This window comes from Tauraco erythrolophus, chromosome 4, assembly GCF_009769465.1.
Source record: "Tauraco erythrolophus isolate bTauEry1 chromosome 4, bTauEry1.pri, whole genome shotgun sequence".
Classification (NCBI taxonomy): Eukaryota; Metazoa; Chordata; class Aves; order Musophagiformes; family Musophagidae; genus Tauraco; species Tauraco erythrolophus.
The window spans coordinates 57,729,143-57,751,010 of record NC_141468.1 but is presented as its reverse complement, the minus strand read 5'-3'; the positions used below and the strand labels follow the sequence as shown (position 1 = coordinate 57,751,010).

At 38.9% G+C, this 21,868-nt stretch overlaps 1 protein-coding gene across 3 annotated transcripts in view; it reads right to left on the bottom strand.

Annotated features, from left to right (window-relative positions):
• Positions 1-21,868, bottom strand: part of IFT56 (intraflagellar transport 56) — a 54,423-nt gene that overhangs the window by 12,584 nt on the left and 19,971 nt on the right. For all 3 annotated transcript variants that reach the window (XM_086610999.1, XM_086611001.1, XM_086611000.1), the window contains 5 exons: positions 21,195-21,297; positions 14,831-14,886; positions 12,970-13,023; positions 12,489-12,552; positions 5,334-5,422 (listed from right to left, as the gene is read on the bottom strand). In XM_086610999.1, the coding sequence (XP_086467125.1) occupies positions 5,334-5,422; positions 12,489-12,552; positions 12,970-13,023; positions 14,831-14,886; positions 21,195-21,297 (366 nt within the window). The remainder of the gene's footprint in view (positions 1-5,333; positions 5,423-12,488; positions 12,553-12,969; positions 13,024-14,830; positions 14,887-21,194; positions 21,298-21,868) is intronic.

The window sequence follows — 21,868 nt, the reverse complement described above, 5'->3', positions numbered from 1 at the left end:
TTTTTTTCTTTTCTTTTTAAACCACATTATATGTACTGGTCTTCACTCTTTTGCAGTCTTTTTAGTGGTCTTCAACCTTTTCATAAAACTAACTGTGCTCTGAGTGATGTCCCTTTCAATAAGATGCACAGATACCCAGTTGAACAATGAAGCTTTCGTTGTGGCCAGAACTCAGCTGAGCCTGAATTAGCTTCTCTTCTCAGCTGATCCTCAGTGTTATAATGTCACCCTCAGGGCAGCTGGCAATACATTTTATAATAAGGTGTCCTTTGAGACATTCTCACGCCTAAAGCAGTTTTAATCAATTGGGGATGAAGGTGGTCTTTCCTGAGACAATAGCATGCAAACAATTTGCACAGAGCACACAGCTCCACTTAAAGAGCTGCAGAGATTCCACTGAAGTTGATTCCTGTGAATGAAACACAAAGGTGACTGTAAAGCTACCTAAACTTTGCCTGTAAAATGGTATAGGAAGAATTATTTGCATCCCTGTGACCTGAAGAGGAGGGGAATGACCTAAGTAAATCTGAGCAGTGTCTGGTCTCAGCTAGAAAATGATGAGCACCGACTGCTTCAAAAGGACCATGCAAAGAAAGTGGTGGTAGGTAGAAAACTTTGTCCCTTGCATTATGTCTCAAAGTACCAGTATTTATGATTCTCTTCAAGAATTTAACAAATACATATTTTACTCAAGCTTGATGATTTTGCAACTTGCTAGATACAATATATAAAACCTTCCAGACTTGCAACCTCAACCCTACCTTGAACTATGACAAACTATGACAATGGGTTCCATAAACCAACTGAGTTTTGAGAGGTACAAAATGCATTTTCTTACAAACGACATAGTGAATTTGCTGCAATACCAGCAAGTCATATCTTGTTTTCAGCCTCTCCTAATAGAAATGGAGGTTTCAAATATACCTTGTTTATTCTAATCCTCATTTTGTATAATTCTATTTTCATAACCTCCCTCTGTAGCAAATAATATCTATCTTCTAAATTTCTTGAGATAATATTTTGATTTTTAATTACTCTCTAAATTGCCTTTTTTTCCACAGTTGAGGAGGGAGTGCGCAGTATTTAAATAAGAACACGACACTGTGCAATGAAATCATAGAATCCCAGAGTGGTTTGGGTTGGAAGGGACCTCAAAGATCATCTAGTTCCAACCCTCCTGCCATGGGCAGGGACACCTTCCACTACATCAGGTTGCTTAAAGCCTCATCCAATCTGGCCTTGAACACTTCCAGGGATGGGGCAGCCACAACTTCTCTGGGCAATCTGTTCCACCCTCAATGTAAAAAATTCTTCCTTATATCTAATTAAAATTTCTCCTCTTTCAGTTTAAAGCCATTGACCCTTGTCCTAGCACTACATGCCCTTGTAAAAAGTCCTTCTCCAGCTTTCTTGTAGGCCCCCTTTAAGTACTGGAAGGCTGCAATGAGATCACCCCGGAGCCTCCTCCTGACTGAACAACCCCAACTCTCTCAGCCTGTCTTCACAGGAGAGGTGCTCCAGGCCTTGGATCATCTTTGTGGCCCTCCTCTGGACTCGCTCCAGCAGCTCCATGTCCTTCTTGTGTTGGGGGCCGCAGGGCTCAACACAGTACTGCAGGTGGGGTCTCACGAGAGCAGAGTAGAGGGGCAGAATCACCTCCCTCGACCTGCTGGCCATGCTCCTTTGGATGCAGCCCAGGATACAGTTGGTTTTCTAGGCTGCAAGCGCACATTGCTGGCTCATGTTGAGCTTCTCATCAACCAACACCCCCAAGTCCTTTTCCTCTGTGCTGCTCTCATTCCATTCTCTGCCCAACCTGTACTTGTGCTTGGGATTGCCCCGACCCATGTGCAGGACCTTGCACTTGGCCTTGTTGAACTTCATGAGGTTCGTATAGGACCACCTCTCAGGCCTGTCAAGGTCATGCATCAATCTTTTATTTATATTGAATTTTCTTTTTTTTTTTAGCATAATATTTTTTTAATTTATATAAAAATATAATATATTTTTATATAAATGCAGTCACATTACAATTATGAAAACTGAGGTAATATTTATTATTGTTGCCTAAATACAGGTCAAATCAAAACAGATATATGGTTACTGATACCAAAGGGAAAAGTCTAGCTTGCAAGGTGAGATCGACATATATGTGTTATAATATAGGTGCGACTGGATGGTCGCACTCAAAGAGTTATGGTCGACAGTTCAATGTCCAAGTGGAGGCCAGTGACGAGTGGTGTTCCTCTGGGGTCTGTACTGGGGCCGGAGCTGTTCAACATCTTTGTTGGCAACATGGAGAGTGGGATTGAGTGTGCCCTCAGTAAGTTTGCTGACAACATCAAGCTGTGTGGTGTAGTTGACACGCTGGCGGGAAAGGATGCCATCCAGAGGGACCTTGACAGGCTGGAGAGGTGAGCCTGTGAGAACATCATGACGTTCAACAAGGCCAAGTGCAAGGTCCTACATGTGGGTCAAGGCAATCCCAAGACTAAATATAGGCTGGGCAGAGAATAGATTGAGAGCAGCCCTGAGGAAAAGGACTTGGGAGTGCTGGTTGATGAGAAGCTCAACATGAGCCGGCAATATGTGGTTGCAGCCCAGAAAGCCAACCGTATCCTGGGCTGCATCAAAAGAAGTATGGCCAGCAGGTCGAGGGAGGTAATTCTGCCCCTCTACTCTGCTCTTGTGAGACCCCACCTGGAATACTGCGTTCAGCTCTGGAGTCCCCAACACAAGAAGGACATGGAGCTGCTGGAGCGAGTCCAGAGGAGGGTCATGAAGATGATCTAAGGGCTGGAGCACCTCTCCTATGAAGACAGGCTGAGAGAGTTGGGCTGTTCAGCCTGGAGAAGAGAAGGCTTCGGGGTGATCGTATAACAGTCTTCCAGTACTTAAAGGGGGCGAGGGACTATTTACAAGGGTATATAGTGATAAGACAAGGGTCAATGGCTTTAAACTGAAAGAGGGGAGATTTCGATTAGATATAAGGAAGAAATTTTTCACTCTGAGGGTGGTGAGGCAGTGGAACAGGTTGCCCAGAGAAGTTGTGGATGCCCTATTCCTGGAAGTGTTCAAGACCAGGTTGGATGAGGTGTTGAGCAACCTGGTGTAGTGGAGGGTGTCCTGCCCATGGCAGGGGGGTTGGAACTATCCTAATCTTTGAAGTCCCTTCCAACTCTAACCATTCTATAATTCTATGATTCTATGAATATGCAACAGTAGTTCTACATACCTTCAGCAAAACAGCTAATGTTTTAAAACAAAACAAAACATCCAAATAAGCAGTCAAATAACCCATCCCTTCCCCTACACACATATAATAAAATCTTTTCTCCCAAATCTGACAAGGTAAGAATGCTCCTTCTTCTGGTTGATAAATATAGCAGGATTGAAGGCTTGCATATCTGTACCAGTCATTATTTCTGCCTCCCCCTGACAGTTTTTAAACATTAGATCTATTCCTCACCTATATTTCCCTCTGCATGGGCTCTTATATCTTACAAAATAACACAGAGTATTCTGTGCTTTTCCTTTCCTTTCAGATTTTCTTTCCAACTCTTCCTACACCACTTCCCTTTACACCCTCACAGATGCAGAATTGTCTCACTTAATCCCCTCCTTGTAGCACTTCTCTTGCCTCATGACTCTGACCTATTCTCTGATTGCCATTTTGCCCACTTTCACCCTTTTAATTTGTTTAGTGTCTTGTTCCCTTCTGGCTCTTTCCTTTGCAAACACTAGCCATGTCTTACTTTCTAATATTAGTGATGACTCCATTTGCCTCCTCAGATACTCCCCTTCTCTCTTTCATTTCTAAGCTTTCCCATATACCTTGCAGGTGGTGAGTAATCACACTTTATGAACTGCTTAGGGATATGGTTTAATGGGGGATTAGGGACTGTTGGACTGGATGATCTCTAAGGTCTTTTCCAACCTAGAAATTCTATGAAATTCTATGAAATTCTATGAAATTCACTTTAACCTTTTCAAGTTAGAACTAGTTGTTTAAGAACTTTAAGTAAATGGAAAGAGCTGGATATTTCTATGGAGTGACTCCTTCCATTCTAAGTGTAAGAAATACACAGGACAAATTCTCCTCCAGAAATTACCATCTGCCCCCATTGGCTATAGACTGAGAGGAGATGATCAGCTGTAACTAGAAGTCTGACTTTTAGATGGTTCAAGTTAGGCAAAACAAATCTCACTGTTAGTTTCCAGCTCTCTTTTTTTCCCAATTACACACACACTCCAACTTGGGGTGGGGGTAGTGGGGTGTCTTTTCATTCCGCTACAGTAGAAGCATTCCAGTGGCTACAGCCACTTGGGATTTCTTCGATGACCTCTTTCCAGACAAAGTTTAAAAACCCTGCACTTTCATTATTCTTCACTTATCAGCTGCTTTTGGCACCGTTACAGCCACATATCTTTCTTTAGGTCTCACTCTCCTTAGAACATTATAATTGTTCTAATCTCATGCATCTCTCTAACCGTTTCTTTTTAGATTCTGTTCCTCTTCCTACAAAATAATGGAGTTCTTACAACTCTAGTTTTGAAGCAGTAGAACAAGACTGCAATCACTTAACCCTACAATCACACTCTAGCCTATCTCTTTTTCCTCACATCTGATTCATAACTGAATATCTGTAAGGTATATCCATTTTATTCATTGAATACTGGTGATCTGATAATGCTGCATTATGATAAAGGTGCATTATGATAACTGCAATCCCCTTCTCTTACTTTGAAAAATGCAACATTGTCTGCAAGGTACCACTCAGATTACTTCTGCAAAAATAATATTCTTAGCCTACTGCTTTGGTAATACCACCCTATCTTAGTCCTTCTGTGACTGCTTTATAACCTTTATTACTTTTAGGGTCCTTCATGTCCTATCTTGTTCATTAAAATGTTGTACTCAATTATGAACCAGTGACAGTAATGTCCATCACCTATTCGATAAGTCTTATAAAAAAAAAAAAAAGTTTTTTTCCTCCATGCTGCCCACCCCATAAATAAATATCCACGACATTTTTCACTGTCTTTAATTATCTTCCTTGTCTTCTATGATGCCACCAGAAAGCCTGATAATAGTTAAAGTGCAAGTGTGATAAGAATACCATGCTACACAATAGTATCTAAACTGCTTCCTTAAATTTTGATCCATTTGCTGTATTGACCACTTATCTTTCACTGTTGTTCCTATGTTTGTTGTTACTGTTGTAAACATAAAAAGACACAGAAACACATAACATCTCACACAGTACAGTCTAATTCCATAAGTAGTGATTCTGTGCATTAGAGTAGTATTAATACTACATAATAATACTAACCTTGACTGAGTCGAGGTAAATCAGGACATTATCAAACTGTCTAAGAAGAAAGAAGCAGGAGGACATGCATTGTCTCCCTGGAATGGTATCTAAAATTCAAAAGAGAAATATAGATTTGTAGAATTTAAAAATCACATGGTAATGGAAATCACTGTCAAGATTGCTGGCAACTATGAAAGGAGCTAACTTCTAAAAATAGCATAACTTGCCTTTTCAAGGCAAAAGACCATACTAGAGGTTAGGAAAACTATTAGATCATCTTGTTAACTTTCCCTACAGCATACAATAACTATTCCAATACTGTATTCAACAGAAAATTCTACAGAGACAAATTGTTTAAGTAACAGGCCTCTTCTATGACACAATTTATGTAGCATAATTTTACTGTGAATTATTCTTACTCTTAGGAAATGACACTTCACACAAAGCCTGAGTTTGTTATTCTAACCTCATTATCCTTTTTTCTTTTAAATTATGCTTTTCAGTTATCCTGTATAAAGAAGCTCTACATATTTTAATTTTATTTCCAGTAAAAGAGTAAACTTGAGACATTGGAAATATTGTTATATAAAAAAACAAATACAGGAAAGATACTCAGTGATGAAATATGATACGAAAATTAATTTCCATGCAGTTAGGATTGCCCCATTGCTCACAAGTGGTAGCCATGAATAAGTTAGGCATATCAGTTCAAATGAGCATCAGTAAACTTTGCTGCCCTCTATGTCATCACAAGCTTTGCTGCCATCATATTATGCTGCCATCTACTCTGAAATTGCTAGATGTGTTACTGAAAAACTAGTTCAAAGCTTTTTTTAGAGATTCTAAAATAAGCTTACTAGGACTAATTTTCATTAGACCCAAGTGGCAGAAATTGATCAGAGATGGATGAACCCAAGTAGCAGCTGTGAAGGCATAAACCCAAGTGATATCAAATCACTACTGTTGATGTCAAAATACTATGGGTTAGAAATAAACTCTACCAGGCTTAAGAAAATTGTGGAACTAGGATCTTAAAACAATGTGCCATTATATATATTTGTCTAAAGCAGAAGTTTAAACTGATGAATCACTTGCTTAATCAGCAACTCATGAAGGACTGCTTAGATTTGCCAAAAGGAGTAAGAAACTAGGGGAAAGGTAATTCCAACAGGGGTAGATCGTGACCACTGACTCATAGACCACCTACTTCAGTTATACCACTGATTCAAAAGAAAAGGGTGGAGAAGAAGGACTAAGCATGCATATTAATTTACATGCTAGGTAAAAAGATTTTAACCGATCAGTTAACAGAATAACAATGTATGTGTATTAGGAAGGTGAGTATGTTAATGCTTTATGTATAAGTACCTTGGATTTGGAGCCTCAGTGTCCTGTCTTGGGACAGGCACCCATATATACATACATATGTAATAAAAGGAAACACCTCCACTCTGTGTGTGGATAGGCTCTTTGCACACCGGTGACAAACACGAATTTTGGGACAACAGTCTTTCACTACGTCAGATGTTCATTAGAGAACATGTTGCTCTGCGCAGTTTGGTGAGGTGAAAGGAGACAAGATCCTACCAACAGCCCTGAAGCAAACTGCTCCTGTAGGTTAGTTACTATCAATCCATCTACACTAGAAAATTAAAATATCTTTCCTGTATATAAAAATTTCATCTATCTGAACACCAATATTTTGACTACATACCACAGTACAAAATATAGCACTCCACTGGAAAATTGTACATTCTCTGTTAAATAAGGTAGGGTAGTAATTATTCCTGGATAGCACTATGTAAGATCTCAAAATATATTTCAAAGAAAAGCAGAATATTCTCATTTTTTATCTTTTAGCACTAGGAGATCCTAAGCTTGGATATCTTGTCATTTCCATACAGAGACAATCCATTCTTATCTATGTCTGAACCACTTCATTCAGTTCTCCAACTTAAGAAAATTATTTGTTTATTTATGAAGTGTTCTGTAAAAAACGGCCTCTATATTTATCTGTCTTTTTTTACATGCAGGCATACTTATCATGACACATATACGCCTTGACAGGACAATAACAGAAACAATTTTCCTCAGTGTTCCTCTGTTCTTTTTTTGTTGTTGTAATGAGAGTGCAGGTACCTCAAAAGTGCTCCTTTTTTCTCACATTCAATTTTTGAAGTTCATAAACTCACAGCAATTCATTTTAAACAAAATAATAAAAAAGCGCAAATAAACATGCGAAGACGACTTAAAACTGAGAATACATTTTTCAGTAAAAATTAATCACAGTAACAAAATATTAGAACGACACTTTTCTTCTCCCATATATGATTGGGGAGTTTCTAAGTTTCAGTATTTATTCTTATGTTCATATTCTGGCAGAAAATTTTGTTGCTCCAGCATATCATCCTCCGTATAGTTTTAATGAAAGATTTCATTGAAATAACCAAACAAGTAAAACATCTGTAAATCTCATACAACTCAGCAATGAATATTACTAGTGACAGGAAAACTAGAGTTTTATAGTTCTAATTCACCCCATGTGACTCACGCAGAAAGAGGAAAAAGGTTTTATTTTGAAGAATTACTTAGGGTGATCTAAGAATACCTCAAAGAAAAGACTGCACAAAGTCCAGGAGAAATGTTTCATTCCTCCCACCCAACACTAGATATACCTGTCTTGATCCTAAAAGAGGATCAGTGGAAATGAAAGGGGTGCTTTTTACCATTATGCTTGTCTTTAGGGTAGTTTGTTAAGCACGACGAAGACTGCATTTAAAGAAAATGTTAATGTTCATTTACTGTCGTTAATGTTCCTCTTGCCCCATTTCCTCCTTAACTTATCTCAGAAATCTGATCTGTTTTATTTTCCACCCACTTGAGACCCTGGGAGAAGAACATGAGAATTAATTATAAAAATCTACTTATATCCTCCTTTGTAATGCCAGTTCCATTCCATGTCATTGGGATTAAGAATTTTTAAGCTTAAAAAAACCCCCAGTAAACCAAGTTGCTGTTCTGGGTGTTATTTATTGCTGCTAGAGGGTGAATATTGACTTCCACACTGTAAGTGCTTCCTGTTTTGTTTTGGTTTGGGTGTCCCTACTCCTCTTAAAGTACGTAACTTCCATCAAGGGATGAAATGTATACATGCATCGGAAAGGACTTTCACATTAACGTTGTTTGCCCTATGTTCCTTGAACCTCCAAGTCAGAGATCTAATTAAAAACAGCAAAGGGCTTTACTGATGACTCCAAATGACTTTACAAATACATGACACCGTGTTCTTCCTACACTGTCTGTTGCTGCTTTTTTCTTAACGCATTCATGGAATTTCTACAGTTAACAAGAGCAAGTCAGAAAGATATGACCTTGTTTTGAAAAAATATTCCAAATTTTCATTTTAATACGGTATTTTTTTTATAATCTACATTAAAATCAGGAGCCTTGTAGGCCCAGTTGCGAGCAAAGACACAGCACAGGATTCCCTCACGCTAGCGAGTACAACCTACTTTTGTATTATAAATCTGCAAAGCAGCTAAGTAACTTGATAAAGATCTTAGACAATCTAGTGGTACTAGGTCCTTGCAAGGAATGGCACAGTGGGAAGTGCTGAAGCATGACTTACATGCTCGAATAGCATGGCTGGCTACTTAGCAAAAAGCCCAAGCATGCAAGCAGCAAGATTTCTATTCTCCATTCTAAACCCAGCAAAACAAAGGCAGCAGATCAAGTATGACCACAAATACATAACATAGTGGCTAATAATCGAAGTACATAAGAACATAAAAGTCATATACAGCTGTCGAAAGAATGTATTCTGATTTCACATATAATACATGCTGTGGTATGTAATGCCACTTCCTTTGAAGTTTCTTCTAGCTTTCAAAAAACTGCACTGAGGACTTCCTAATCATCACTGAAAAATCTATGTTAAAACAGCCAATGGACTTTTCTTTTAAAAATTCCTTTATACCTTTTGGTTCTTGCAAGATTCTATATCAAATAAATTGTGTTCTGTGAAGAAGTAATTTGGGCTGTTTGTTTTAATTGTCTTGTGTGATGATTTATGTCAATGCTCCTTGGTTTTTTTTGTATAGTACGGTAACTAATTCTTCTTTATTCCTCTTCTCCTTGTCATTTATGGTGTTCTGTATCGTGAACATAACCAAACTCAGTCATCATTTTCCAGGCCATGTATCCTCCTTTATTTAATCTCTCCTTTTTCAAGAAGCTATCCCCTTTCTCTGATCATCCTTGCTGTCTTTATTGTACATTTTCTTGTTTTACCATGTTTTTTTGAAATGTAAAAACCAGAACTTGCAGACAGTATTCAAGAAAGAGAACCACATCTATATAAAATGACACAGTAATTTCCTCATCAATTCCTAAGATTCTCTTCAACTTTTCTGATAATTTTGCAAATATAGTTTCAGGTTTTTTCCCTCTCTATGTATTCCTTTGCATTTATCAAAGCTAAATTTAATTTGTATATTATTACCCAGCCTCATATTTTCTTCCATAGCTTTTATCATTGTGGAAGCTTTCATTTTTCCTACGATGGGTAATTTTGTACCATTGGCAAACCTAGTCATGTCATTATTGGTCTCCTATAGCTCATTAATTATGAATACGAGCCCTTTCTTTAAAGAAACAAAAGGTTCTTTCAAGTATTCAAATCAGGTGCATTTTATCCTTTTCACTGCTACTTCACTGAAAATTTCCTGTTAGAAATTAGAAAGGTTATTATTAGCTTCCCTTCTTGAAATTAGTACTGTGGAAATTTTTTGAGGCATTTGCTAACACATGGATTTTGAATTTGATTATACTTAGACCACTGAGTTGGATTTTCATCATAAAATTTCAAGTCAGGTTCTGTGTAATCTTTGTATTGGTCTAGAGTCACCTGTTCACTTGTGTGTTCTCCAAGATGAAAACTTCACATTTAAAAATTCATTCTCTCTCTCATGCCGTGTCATTGCATTTACTAGGTCAATATGGCCAGAATAGAAATCTCCAACTACGATTTAATTATCTGTCTATGTAAAATGTCTAACCTCTTTAATATGCCAGTCACTGTTCCTATCCAGGCTGGCTGGTGAATAATTTAGCCTCAATATGATAAGTCTCCTATCGGAGCATGTAATTTAAAACAATTTTATGTTACTTACTGATAAAGATATATACTTTATTTTGAGATAAGGTTTCTATAATGTTTAGAACCATTTCTCCACTGGCATAATCTATTTAGTAATACTCCATTGGAAATTAAATAGGAACAATATTTTACATGTTACCTTCTTCCTATCACATTTAAAGAGTTATTCTAGGTTTATAGCTTCCTCTTCTAAAACCAGGTGTTCCACTTTATTCATCTTCTTGTAAAACATCTAAAATTTGTATAAAAACACTTAAATATTTGGTCTTCATGTGTTTGCTTTTTGTTATGTCCTATCTAAATTGAACTCTGTTTGCCTCTTCTATTTCATACCTACAGTTTGTTGACCTCCACCTGTCCTTCATTTGAGGATACAAAAAACCCCTCACACCATTTTGCTTTTAAAGGAGGAGTTACTTTGAACTGTGTGCTCTTCTGTATGTCAGCTTTCTCCCACAAGTTTTTAAAAAGATGACAAAGCAGTTTTAACATGGAAGTATCAAGAGCATAAGATGTTTGCAGTACAAATATTTCCATTTACCTTTAGTTGGAATCAATCCTTCCCACAGGCTCATTGTTTTCAATTAACCCACCTTCCTAATCAGACTACATTTCTGTTCCCCCCCTTTTTTTTTTCTTCACCTCCTCAACCAAACCTCAAGTCTCAGCCACTCTGTCTTGTTTTGCACACGGGTATAAAACTATTTCACAGTAAAATTAAGAATATTAGCTTCCTAACAATTTGTTTTGGGTGGCATCTTCACTATTTATCTTTTCAGGATATCTTTTCTCAGACTATCTCCATATCATTTTTATCCATATGTGCTATGGTCACTCGTCACATCTTCATGACTGTTAAAGGCATTAATAGGTCTACCACCATTGTATCAGTCACCTCATGACTTTACTGGCATCACAAACCTAGTTAGCTATATGCCCACTAACCGAGTCCTCCACTACTACAGTTCATATTGCTTCTTTCTGTCAGCTGAGATCCCAACTCCAAAGGGATTGTCTCAATGCAAAAGAAATGCGTTGGGGAAGCCTCATCTATGGAAGTACTTCCAGCCATCCAACGTGAAGCTCTCTGCTGCACCATCTCAACAGTACAAAGACTGCAAGGGGAACAGAATGGCTCAACAGTATTTCTGAAAGTTTCACCAGTGCTGCTGCTCTGTCTCTTGAGATCCTTCTCTTTAGTCACCATGGACACAGGATTCAGTGTACCGTCTCTGAGGACCATGAGCTGTCTGTACCATGAACATGCTTAAGTTACCCACCTAAAGAAATAGTCCTACTGACAATGCCTACAAAGGAAACTGGGAAGCCCCATTTCAGCTGAATTTCTGTGTTCCAACTACTGGCTTTTTTGATTTGGGATTTTTGGTTTTACTTTGGCAAGGGGAAGACAAGGTCTTGTTTTGTTCTATTATTGAATACGTAAAAGTAAATATTGAAAATGTATTGATTTTGTTGGGTTTCCTCATGTGGTTTTTGATTCAACCAAGGACTTAGTCCCAGAGCCTCTATTTCTCTCTGTAGCCAAATGCTTTTTTACGTTTTTATCATCCTCAGTTCCCGGGCACACTCCATGCTAGGACTCTACGTACTCAATAGGCTTTTATCATCAGTAATAGATTTGTACCTGAGTGTCTGTACCTGTGAGGTTTCAGCACACACTTCATCTAATTAGGCTGTTGTCTTCCGTTTCTATAATGGGGATTATTAGTCAAAGGCAAGCTGCCACAGTGTCTATCAGTGAAGACTAGCAGTTTGCAGTATATGCTCTTTTCCAGCCAAATTCATATAGTAAGATTTGAAATCAATTGAGCCTTCTAATTTAAACTTGCAAATTTGTTTTAACTATAAATTAGACTTTCTGTTACTCATACTACAGCAACAAAATGCCTAGCAATAGTCATGCTAACGGTTAGCAGTTAGACAACAGTACAATGGTATATATTTGGATATTGTAAGAAAGATTACATAACGGAGAAAGAACATTTCAAACATACCACATTCGCTGGCTGATTCACCCACCAACTGGAAGAACTGCTGAGCAATTTTCAGATGATCTCTCTGGGGAAAAAAAAAATCCAACATGAGTTCCAGAGTTGATGCTACAATGCACAGTGAAAATACACTGAGGAACAGATAGGGAGAAACTAACAGAAAAACTAGGGCTGAAGTAAAAACAGAAAAAGGTAAATGTGCCACTGTATGTGCCTAGATACACAAGAACACTGTAGAAAGCAAACAGGGTTCTGGAAACAGGACAGAGAAGCCAAATTTGGCTTGATTTATTGTCAGGACTAGCAACAGAGATTTGCATTTTACTTATCCTGGACTGAGTACTATACAGGAGGAAATTAAGAGACATAGAGATCCTGCAATCTAAATGAGAAATGACTGCCTCTCTCACTCCATTCCAATCCCTATAGATCTGTTTATGTTCTACTGTTGGAGAAGCTGGAGAACGTCATGGGCTTCACTCACCGAGCCCATTTCTTGTCCTAGAGCTGCATTTACAACTCCTTTGAGGATGTACTCCTGGCGAAAAAAAAAGAAAAAGTAAAAAGTATCAGAGAAGACAACACGAAGATTTCAGGAGACACATAAGTGCCTACATGCACATTATTTTCTTCCTAAATTCAACTCTATCCCAATTCAGGTAGCTGGTTACTATAATACTACGATAGTGCTTCAGCACAGTAGTACAAAGTTACACCAAAAAAATCCATTCTACTCACTAGCTAGCCACTTCTGCGAAATATGTGGGATGCAAACGGGCAGCGTGTTTTCTGATAAGTCTTATGCCCAAAGACAATGCATCAGAAGGAACATCATAACATACTGTCATGCCCTCTTCACCATCATATGACCAATAATCAAGTGCAATATTGTTATATCAATGCACAGATCCCACTTCAAGTATGCACATTGGTTAACCATAACCATTACCATTTTTGCTCCAATATACAAAGCATTTCTCATCAGGGCAAAAATGTCAGGAGGTTTGTGCTCTGTGGTCATGTTACTCTACCGAAATTAGGAATAGGAGTAGAGTACCCTGTAATCTCTACTATGAGATACAACTATAGTTTAATTCTTCTCTGAACAAGATTTTTTCAGCATGTAACAGACTCACTTGTCTTACTCAAACCTTATAAGTAATAGTTATAGATATAAACCTGTTTTAGTAGGTACTCCTTATAAATCTGGACAGCCCTGTCACAAAGATAAACAGGGAAAAAGAGAGAGAGACACGTACACAGACCAACAATGGAGTGCAAGGAAACTGAGAGTACCAGCCAGCATGCTAAATAATCATTTTAGCGCATCCACTCTCTTACAGATTCCAGATTATTATCCTATGGATGTCATGACTGAGAAGAAATCTGAGAACTGAAGGAGGATATACAAGTAGTTTTGCAAGTCTTAGCAGGGAGATCCTTCCAAGTATGAGTGAGAAAATGGAAAAAAAGCATAAAAATTTTGATTTCAAAATGTGATCAAGAATGATATGTTATTTATATTAGGTGTGTACATAGGGAAAGCAGAGGCTAAAGGATCAATAGCTGCAGAAAACTGTTGAAGTAAGTCTTGCTATACTGAAAAATGCAAGAAGTGAAAAGCCACAGCAGAAGACACTCCTCAGCACTGAATCACCAGATTTGTGTTCTTGAGGTTTTCCTTTTCCCTCCCTCCCTCTAATCCTCACAGAGACTCATGAAAGGTCCCTTTCATGCCCAGCTATGTGACCTTTGGAAAATAAACTGCAAAGAGGAATAAACCAGAGACTAAAGATGTTGGAGCAGGCACAAAAGAAAATTACAGTAGCAGCCAAGGGACACTGCAGTTTTCACTCATTGCAGCCAAAGTGAGATGGAATTAGAAAAGACCTATTATTTAAACTGTTTAATCTAATCTAGCTCATTTTTATTGAAACGGCTTCAGGACAAACCACATGAACATATGAGCTAGTAGATCTGTGGAATGGTAACCATCACCAGGGCAGAAGTACAAGCAGCTGCAGCTGGAAGAGGGCTTTTACCTATGCACTAATAGCCAGGACACTGGGATCAAGTCTGCACACAACAGAGCAGCAACACAACAAATGTATTCTTATTGACCCCAGGTGGTACAGCAACAAACATGCTAAGTACTCATATATGCTCATATGTAATACTTTCTGCACGCACACTATGTCCATCATTGATGAAAAGATGGAAAACATAAGAGTTTTAAAAGTGGGAATGGGCCAAGCTGTCCTCAGGATACCAGCTGTGTATGCGGCAGACTTCATAACAATTTATAACCTCTGTCTTTATGGATCCTGACATCGGTTTCCAATTACCTGTGGAGCTGTAGGTTCCAGGTCCTTAATCAGGTTATAAGCCTCCTGCACATCATCTGAAATACCAGATGTTAGAATGCATGACAACCCATAGTATACAGCTTTAGAACAAGTCACTCATTCTCTACAACATTCCCCAATAGTCATAGACTAAGGAATAAAGCATTTAGACAGGAGGAGAAAGGTAACTATAAATCATTGTGAATTTATATCACAATGATGATGGTTTTCTAGAACTCAGATAACAAACATGGAGTGAATAATAGCTTCTTTATTACTACAATTTTCCTAGTAGAGATGACTTTGCCTCCTTGTTCTTAATCCAGTGGCTGACTTCTCAACAGTACAAGGTCAAGATACTAAATTCATCGTCTTCCTGTCTTTTCTCTTCTTATATTTATTTACTGCTCAAAGAGGATACGGTAACATGATTCTGAAGGGAAACTTCATCTTTTCCTTATCAATATTTCAAAATCTGTCCAGCAGCTCTTACCTGACCCTAATTCTAACAAGCACTACTAGTATAGAAGTTTAAATGTAAAGATTGAATTCAATAAACAACTTCCATTCCACTCAAAAAAATCAGTAAATTGAAAAGATCCTAAACTTCACCTAAATCAAAAAGAGATGTTAGTACTATGGTTGGCTTCATAAACCAACCTAGGGAAGATGTCCTTTTTACTAGCAAAATTTTGTCAATACAGCATTATACCAGCTGTCCATAAGAACAAACCTTATCAAACAAAACTTTTTTTCGCTGTGAGGACAGGACTCCAGGGTGACTTAAGGCAATATACATTGGAGCTGCCAGGCTCCCATTCAACCCCTCTGCTCTCCTACCCATTCATTCCTTCGTGTAGTCATGTAGTAAGCCAGCACAAGGTACTAGACTAGCCAAAAGTCACCGCTTTTTTTTTTTTAAATATAAATAAGTTTTTTGTTATTTTTGGCTAGTTCAGCTCACCAACAATCACCACCATCACCACCAAAAAAAAAAGACAGCAGCCCTTGTTTTCATCTGTGTAGACCATCAACATTGATCTATTCTCTTCAGGTTCCAACAGAAGCCTCGAGCAAATCTCACTGGAGCAGATTATGACTGGATATCTGGCCCCAAACCCTGCTAAAAGTCACTACCTTAAAGAGTAGAACAAAATAGGATGCATGTTTGTGCTTCAATCACTCCAGTTCAGAGCATGTCTTAACAGAAGCCTACCTCTATCAGAGACCTTGTAAGTTTTGGAGAGACAGCTGTAGTTGTTAGAAGTAATGATTTCTCACATTCTTAACTGATGCTGCTACACCAGCAAGACTTTAAAATGGAAATTTAGCCTAACCAGGAAAGATGTTTTAATCCTAATTTTCCTTTGCCTCCTTTGTCAGTATGCCAGTCATTTGTATATCGCAGTGAAGAACAGAACCTAACTAATGAAAATTACTGCAAAGTTGACAGCAAATTAGTAAACAAGGCTGATTTTTAAGTGATGCAGAAGATGTACTTTGCTTCTGTGTAAGTAGAACTTAATTTGAAACTTATATTAATGATATTATTTGGCACAATAATTGGTAATAATACCAATATTACCTACAGTTATATTGGCAACAATAATACTGGACAAAAAGGGAACAGCAGGCATAGATCTGCAATGCCAAAGCATAGTGACTAACCCAATGGATGACTGGTTGTATGGATAAGGGGATCCTAGTGGATGCAGTATAACTTGACTTTAGCAAGGTCTTTGACATGGTCTGTTACATCAAGCCAAACTTGAAAGATAGGACTGGCTAAGTAAGATGATAAGGAGATGGAAAACTGGCTGGACTACCAGTGGACATGATCAGTTGTACAAAACCCAACTGGTGGCTCATTACTAATCAAATCCCCCAGAGATCAATACCATTCAATGTTTCATATTAACAATCCAGATGATAGGATAGAGAGTACTCTAAGCAAGTTTGCAGATGACAAAAGACTGGGGAGAAAGCTCCCAGCTATTGAGAAGCAGCTCAACAGGCTGGAAAAAATGGGCTGAAATAAATCTCACGAAGTTCAGTTAAGGCAAAATGCAAGTCCTGTATCTTGCTTGGTTTGAAACAAACCTAAGCAACATGACAGGTGGAGGGGCTGACTGGCTAAAAGACAATTTTGTGGTCCTGACAGACAGTGCACACTTGCAGCAAAAGAGGCTAACTGCACACTGGATCATATTAGCAAGAATATAGCCAGCAGGACAAGGGAAAGGATTCTTCTTTATTTGGCACTTGCGAGATTGCACCTGGAGTACTGTGTTTGGTTTTGGGATCCCTCGATCAAGGCAGACACTGAAATACTGCAGTGAGCCCACTCAAGAGCTCCCAAGGCAGGTAGGGAGCTGAAAAGAGATTGAGAGAACTGCATTTCCTTAGCTCTCAGAGGAGAAGGCTCAAGGGAGATATTATCACTGTCTACAACTAACTAATGGGAGGGTACAGAGAAGATGGAGACAGAATTCATAGGGTGACATGAAGGGCAGTAAACACAAGGTGGAACAGAGAAAGCTCTGTCTAGATGCCTGTCTGGACACAGGTCTAAGTAACCTGATCTAATTGAACCTGCCTTGAATAAAATGTTGTGCTAGAAATCTCCAGAGGTCCCTTCTCACTAGTAATATGATTCTGTTATTTACCTAGAACTCTATAAATTTATACAATATAACGCAGGTGATAAAGTATTTTTAATAATATACAATTGTGACCATTTAAATTTACTTGAGCATGTTGTCCTGGTTTTGACTAGGAAAGAGTTAGCTTTTTTTTTTAGCAGTCAGAAGAGTTCTGTATTTTAGTTTTAGTCTGGGATTTGTTATGAGAAGAATGTTATATTTATGATATATGTTATATATACGATATTTATAGCTGGTACTGAGACATCAAGGATTTTTCAGCTTGACGTGTTCTTGCCAGTGTGCAGGAGCACAACAGGCTCGAGGGGAACAAGGCTGGGACAAAGGGTCCACAACTCTCCTTAGGATTTGAACTTAGATTTAGGATTGAGGGCTAAATTGATCAATGAAGTATTCCATCATGCAAAGTCATGCCCAGTATATAGATGAGGGTTGACCAGGAAGAAGTGCTGTTGGCTCTTCTGAGGGCTTTCTCAGACTTACTCTCTCTGGGAGTGCCCTCTCTCTCTCACTTTCTTCTCAGGCCTCTCACTCACTCAGGATTGCGGTGTTGGGACTTATCTGTTTCGGAATTGTTTGCCAGGATGGGACAGGCGTTGGTCACCAGGTGGTGAGCAATTATATCATGCATCATTTGTTTGTATATATTACTACCATACTATATTTTAATATATTATTATTACTTTGAATTTCATATTACTGTTATTATTAAATTATACTTATCTCAACCCACTGGTCTCCTTGCCTTTTCTGCTTTACTTCTCTTTGTCATTCCCCCGGCGTGGGGGAGGGTGAGTGAGTGGCTGTGTGGCATTTAGTTGCCGGCTGGGCTAAACCACAACAAATTTACAACCATGATGAAATTTAAATCACCTCATATGAAATTTAAATAACCTTATTGTCATTCTTTAAAATAAAATGAAACAAAATAGGAATAGAATTGCCATATTTTGTGAAGACTGTGATGTTTGCAGATTATGAAACTCAGACTAATTAGATTTTATTGCACAGTATTAGCATAATAAGAATTTCTATAATCTCTAATAGTCGTCAGTAGTGAGATATTCTAAAATTTGTCACAATTTGAGTTGAACCGAAACTATGAGGCAGTGTTTCAATTGCACATGCAGACAAAAGAATCAGCCCTGGATATAACTGAGCACCAAAGAGAATTTATTCCAACTACAAAGATTAAATCTCACCAGCCTTGTTGATTACAAATCATAAAGATGTTACTTAGAATCAGTATCTGAAACTCCAAGTCAATCACACTATAAAATGCTCACAGGGCTTTTTCAATGTACTATGTTTATGTATGCTCAGATTCTGTGATTCTTATTAGATTAGATTCTTATTAGATGCAAAGAACAAAGTTGGTGTGACTGACTTCTGTCAGCAAAACATATCTCCTTTTTTCCTAGTAATTTTTCAACATTTTGGGAAAAAATATCGCAGGCATGGACTTTATTTATTTAAAATTAAGAAAATACATTTTTCTGCTTTCAGATGCCCTAGTCATCTAAACGCACTTTGCCACCTTCAAAAGGTGACAAAATACAAGGCTTATAAGAAAGCAGTGGATGGAAAAGCAATCATCACATCACCTCATAATAGATGACTGCAGTTAACACCTCCTCATCACTCAGCCAGTCAACCCACTGTTGAATAAAGGAACACAAGGGGAGAATAGATTCATAGATTTCATAGATTCATAGATTTCTAGGTTGGAAAAGACCTTAGAGATCATCGAGTCCAACCATCCCTAATCCCCATTAAACCATATCCTCAAGTAGCTCATCCACCCTATTCTTAAACACATCCAGGGATGGGGACTCAACCACCTCCCTGGGCAGCTTATTCCAGTGGCTGACAACCCTTTCAGAGAAGAAATACTTCCTAACATCCAACCTGAATCTCCCCTGACTAAGCTTATGCCCATTTCCTCTTGTTCTATCACCCATCACTAATGTAAAGAGTCCTTCCCCTACCTCCCCACCATCTTTTCTCAAGTATTTATAGGCCGTAATCAGGTCTCCCCTCAGCCTCCTCTTCTCCAGGCTAAACAGCCCCAACTCCCTCAGCCGCTCCTCATAAGTTTTATTTTCCAGCCCCTTGACCAGTTTAGTTGCCCTTCTTTGGACTCGCTCCAGGAGCTCAATATCTCTCTTAAAGCGAGGGGCCCAAAACTGGACACAATATTCCAGGTGCGGCCTCACCAGTGCCGAGTACAGGGGCAGGATCACTTCCCTGCTCCTGCTGGTCACACTATTCTTGATACACGCCAGTATCCCATTGGCCTTTTCGGCCACCTGGGCACACTGCTGGCTCATATCAAGCCGGTAGTCAACCAACACCCCCAGGTCCTTCTCCGCCAGGCAGCTCTCCAGCCACTCCTCCCCGAGCCTATAGCGATGCTTGGGGTTTTTATACCCCAAGTGAAGGACTCTGCACTTGGCCTTATTAAAGCTCATGCCATTGGCCTCAGCCCAACAACCCAGTCTGTTCAAGTCCCTCTGAAGGGCCTCCCTACCCTCGAGCAGATCGACACAGCCTCCCAGCTTGGTGTCGTCCGCAAATTTACTGAGGGTACATTCAATCCCCTCATCCAGGTCATTGATAAAGATGTTAAACAGAACTGGACCCAGCACTGAGCCCTGGGGAACCCCACTGGTGACCGGCCTCCAGCCGGATTTAGCCCCATTTACCACCACTCTTTGGGCCCGGCCATCCAGCCAGTTTTTAACCCAAAGGAGGGTGTGCCTATCCAGGCCAGCAGTTACCAGTTTCTCCACCAGAACACTATGAGAAACTGTATCAAAGGCTTTACTGAGGTCAAGGAAAACTACATCCACAGCCCTTCCCTCGTCAACCAGGCGGGTCACCCTGTCATAGAAGGTGATCAGGTTTGATTGGCAAGACCTGCCTTTCATAAACCCATGTTGACTGGGCCTGATCACCCGGTTAACCTGTATGTGCTCATTAATAGCACTCAAGATAACCTGTTCCATGACTTTGCCCGTCACCGAGGTCAGACTGACAGGCCTGTAGTTCCCCGGATCCTCCTTCCGCCCTTTTTTGTAAATGGGGGTAACATCCGCCAGCCTCCAGTCCAGCGGAAAATGGAATGGGAATGGCTCTGAAACTAAACTCAGATAAAATTCAAAGGAGTTGGCCAACTAAGGAGAGAAACAAGTAGGAAATCCTTTCCAACTGACTCTGGCTACCTATCTGCATTTTTTTTTTAAGAGTTGTAATGTAAATTTGGAATTAAATGTCTTATTCATAATCGGTAACTTTGTTCACAGTCACTTTGACTCATGTTCTGTTTGTGCTGCATTTACAGAAACAGAAATAGTCCTTGCCTTCATAAGACATCTGCCTACCATTCTCACATATTCAGGCCGAAGAAAGGTCCTCTCACTACCAACATGTAAACACCACCATCCCCAAAGCTCTCTCCCGAAACACAAGAACCTCCAATACTCTGCTGAAGTAGATTTATTTGACTGCACACAATTAAAGCCCTTCTCTGTGAGCCATGGGAACTCTTACATCACTACTTTCCAGAGGAACAGAAAATGAAATAAATTACATTTTACTGCAAAGAAAAAATAAGAGCACTTAATGGAATGGTCAGTTGAGATCAGATGCATGAATGTCATCCCTGAAGCTATCAAAGAGCCAGACAAAGGTGTATTTACCTTGCCGGAGATAGTAAATCACAAGATTCAGTCTTGCCTCAGGAATAACATCAACCAGAGGAGGCAGGACCTGCAAAGCCCCTTCTCCTCCTCGGAACACCACCTGCAGAGAAAAGCAGCATATTGGTAACTGTGTATCAAAATCTTGTCTATAATATCTTAATTCAAGGAAATTAATCCTTAAATTTCTATATTAACAGTAGTAAAAGGTCAATGGTACTGGCATTAGCATAATGTCTGCTTTAATTAACTATAGAATTATGATGTGTGACAACCTTTACTCTGAAGAATATGAAGTATTTAATCCATCAGTAAAGATTAATTTATTTCATCTTTTAGGAGCTCAAAGCAGTGATACATTATATATCAAAGATTTTAAAGAATAACATAGTCTGAGACAGGAGTGAGGGGAACACACACAGAATTACAGTTGTCACAAAAACTAGGGTTCTTTTACCTGGTGTACAAAAAGCAAATTTACACACAGAGTCGAGATATTTGTTTATTACATATCTGCGCAGAGATGGGTGCTAGGTGGTAAAATCACAAAGCTACCATACATAGTGCTTACACCAATGCTATTTATACATATGTAATTAGATATGCATAGACTATAACATTTCTACTGGTAATCATTCTACTTAAACTTCTGATTGGTACAAGTTTTCTTCATC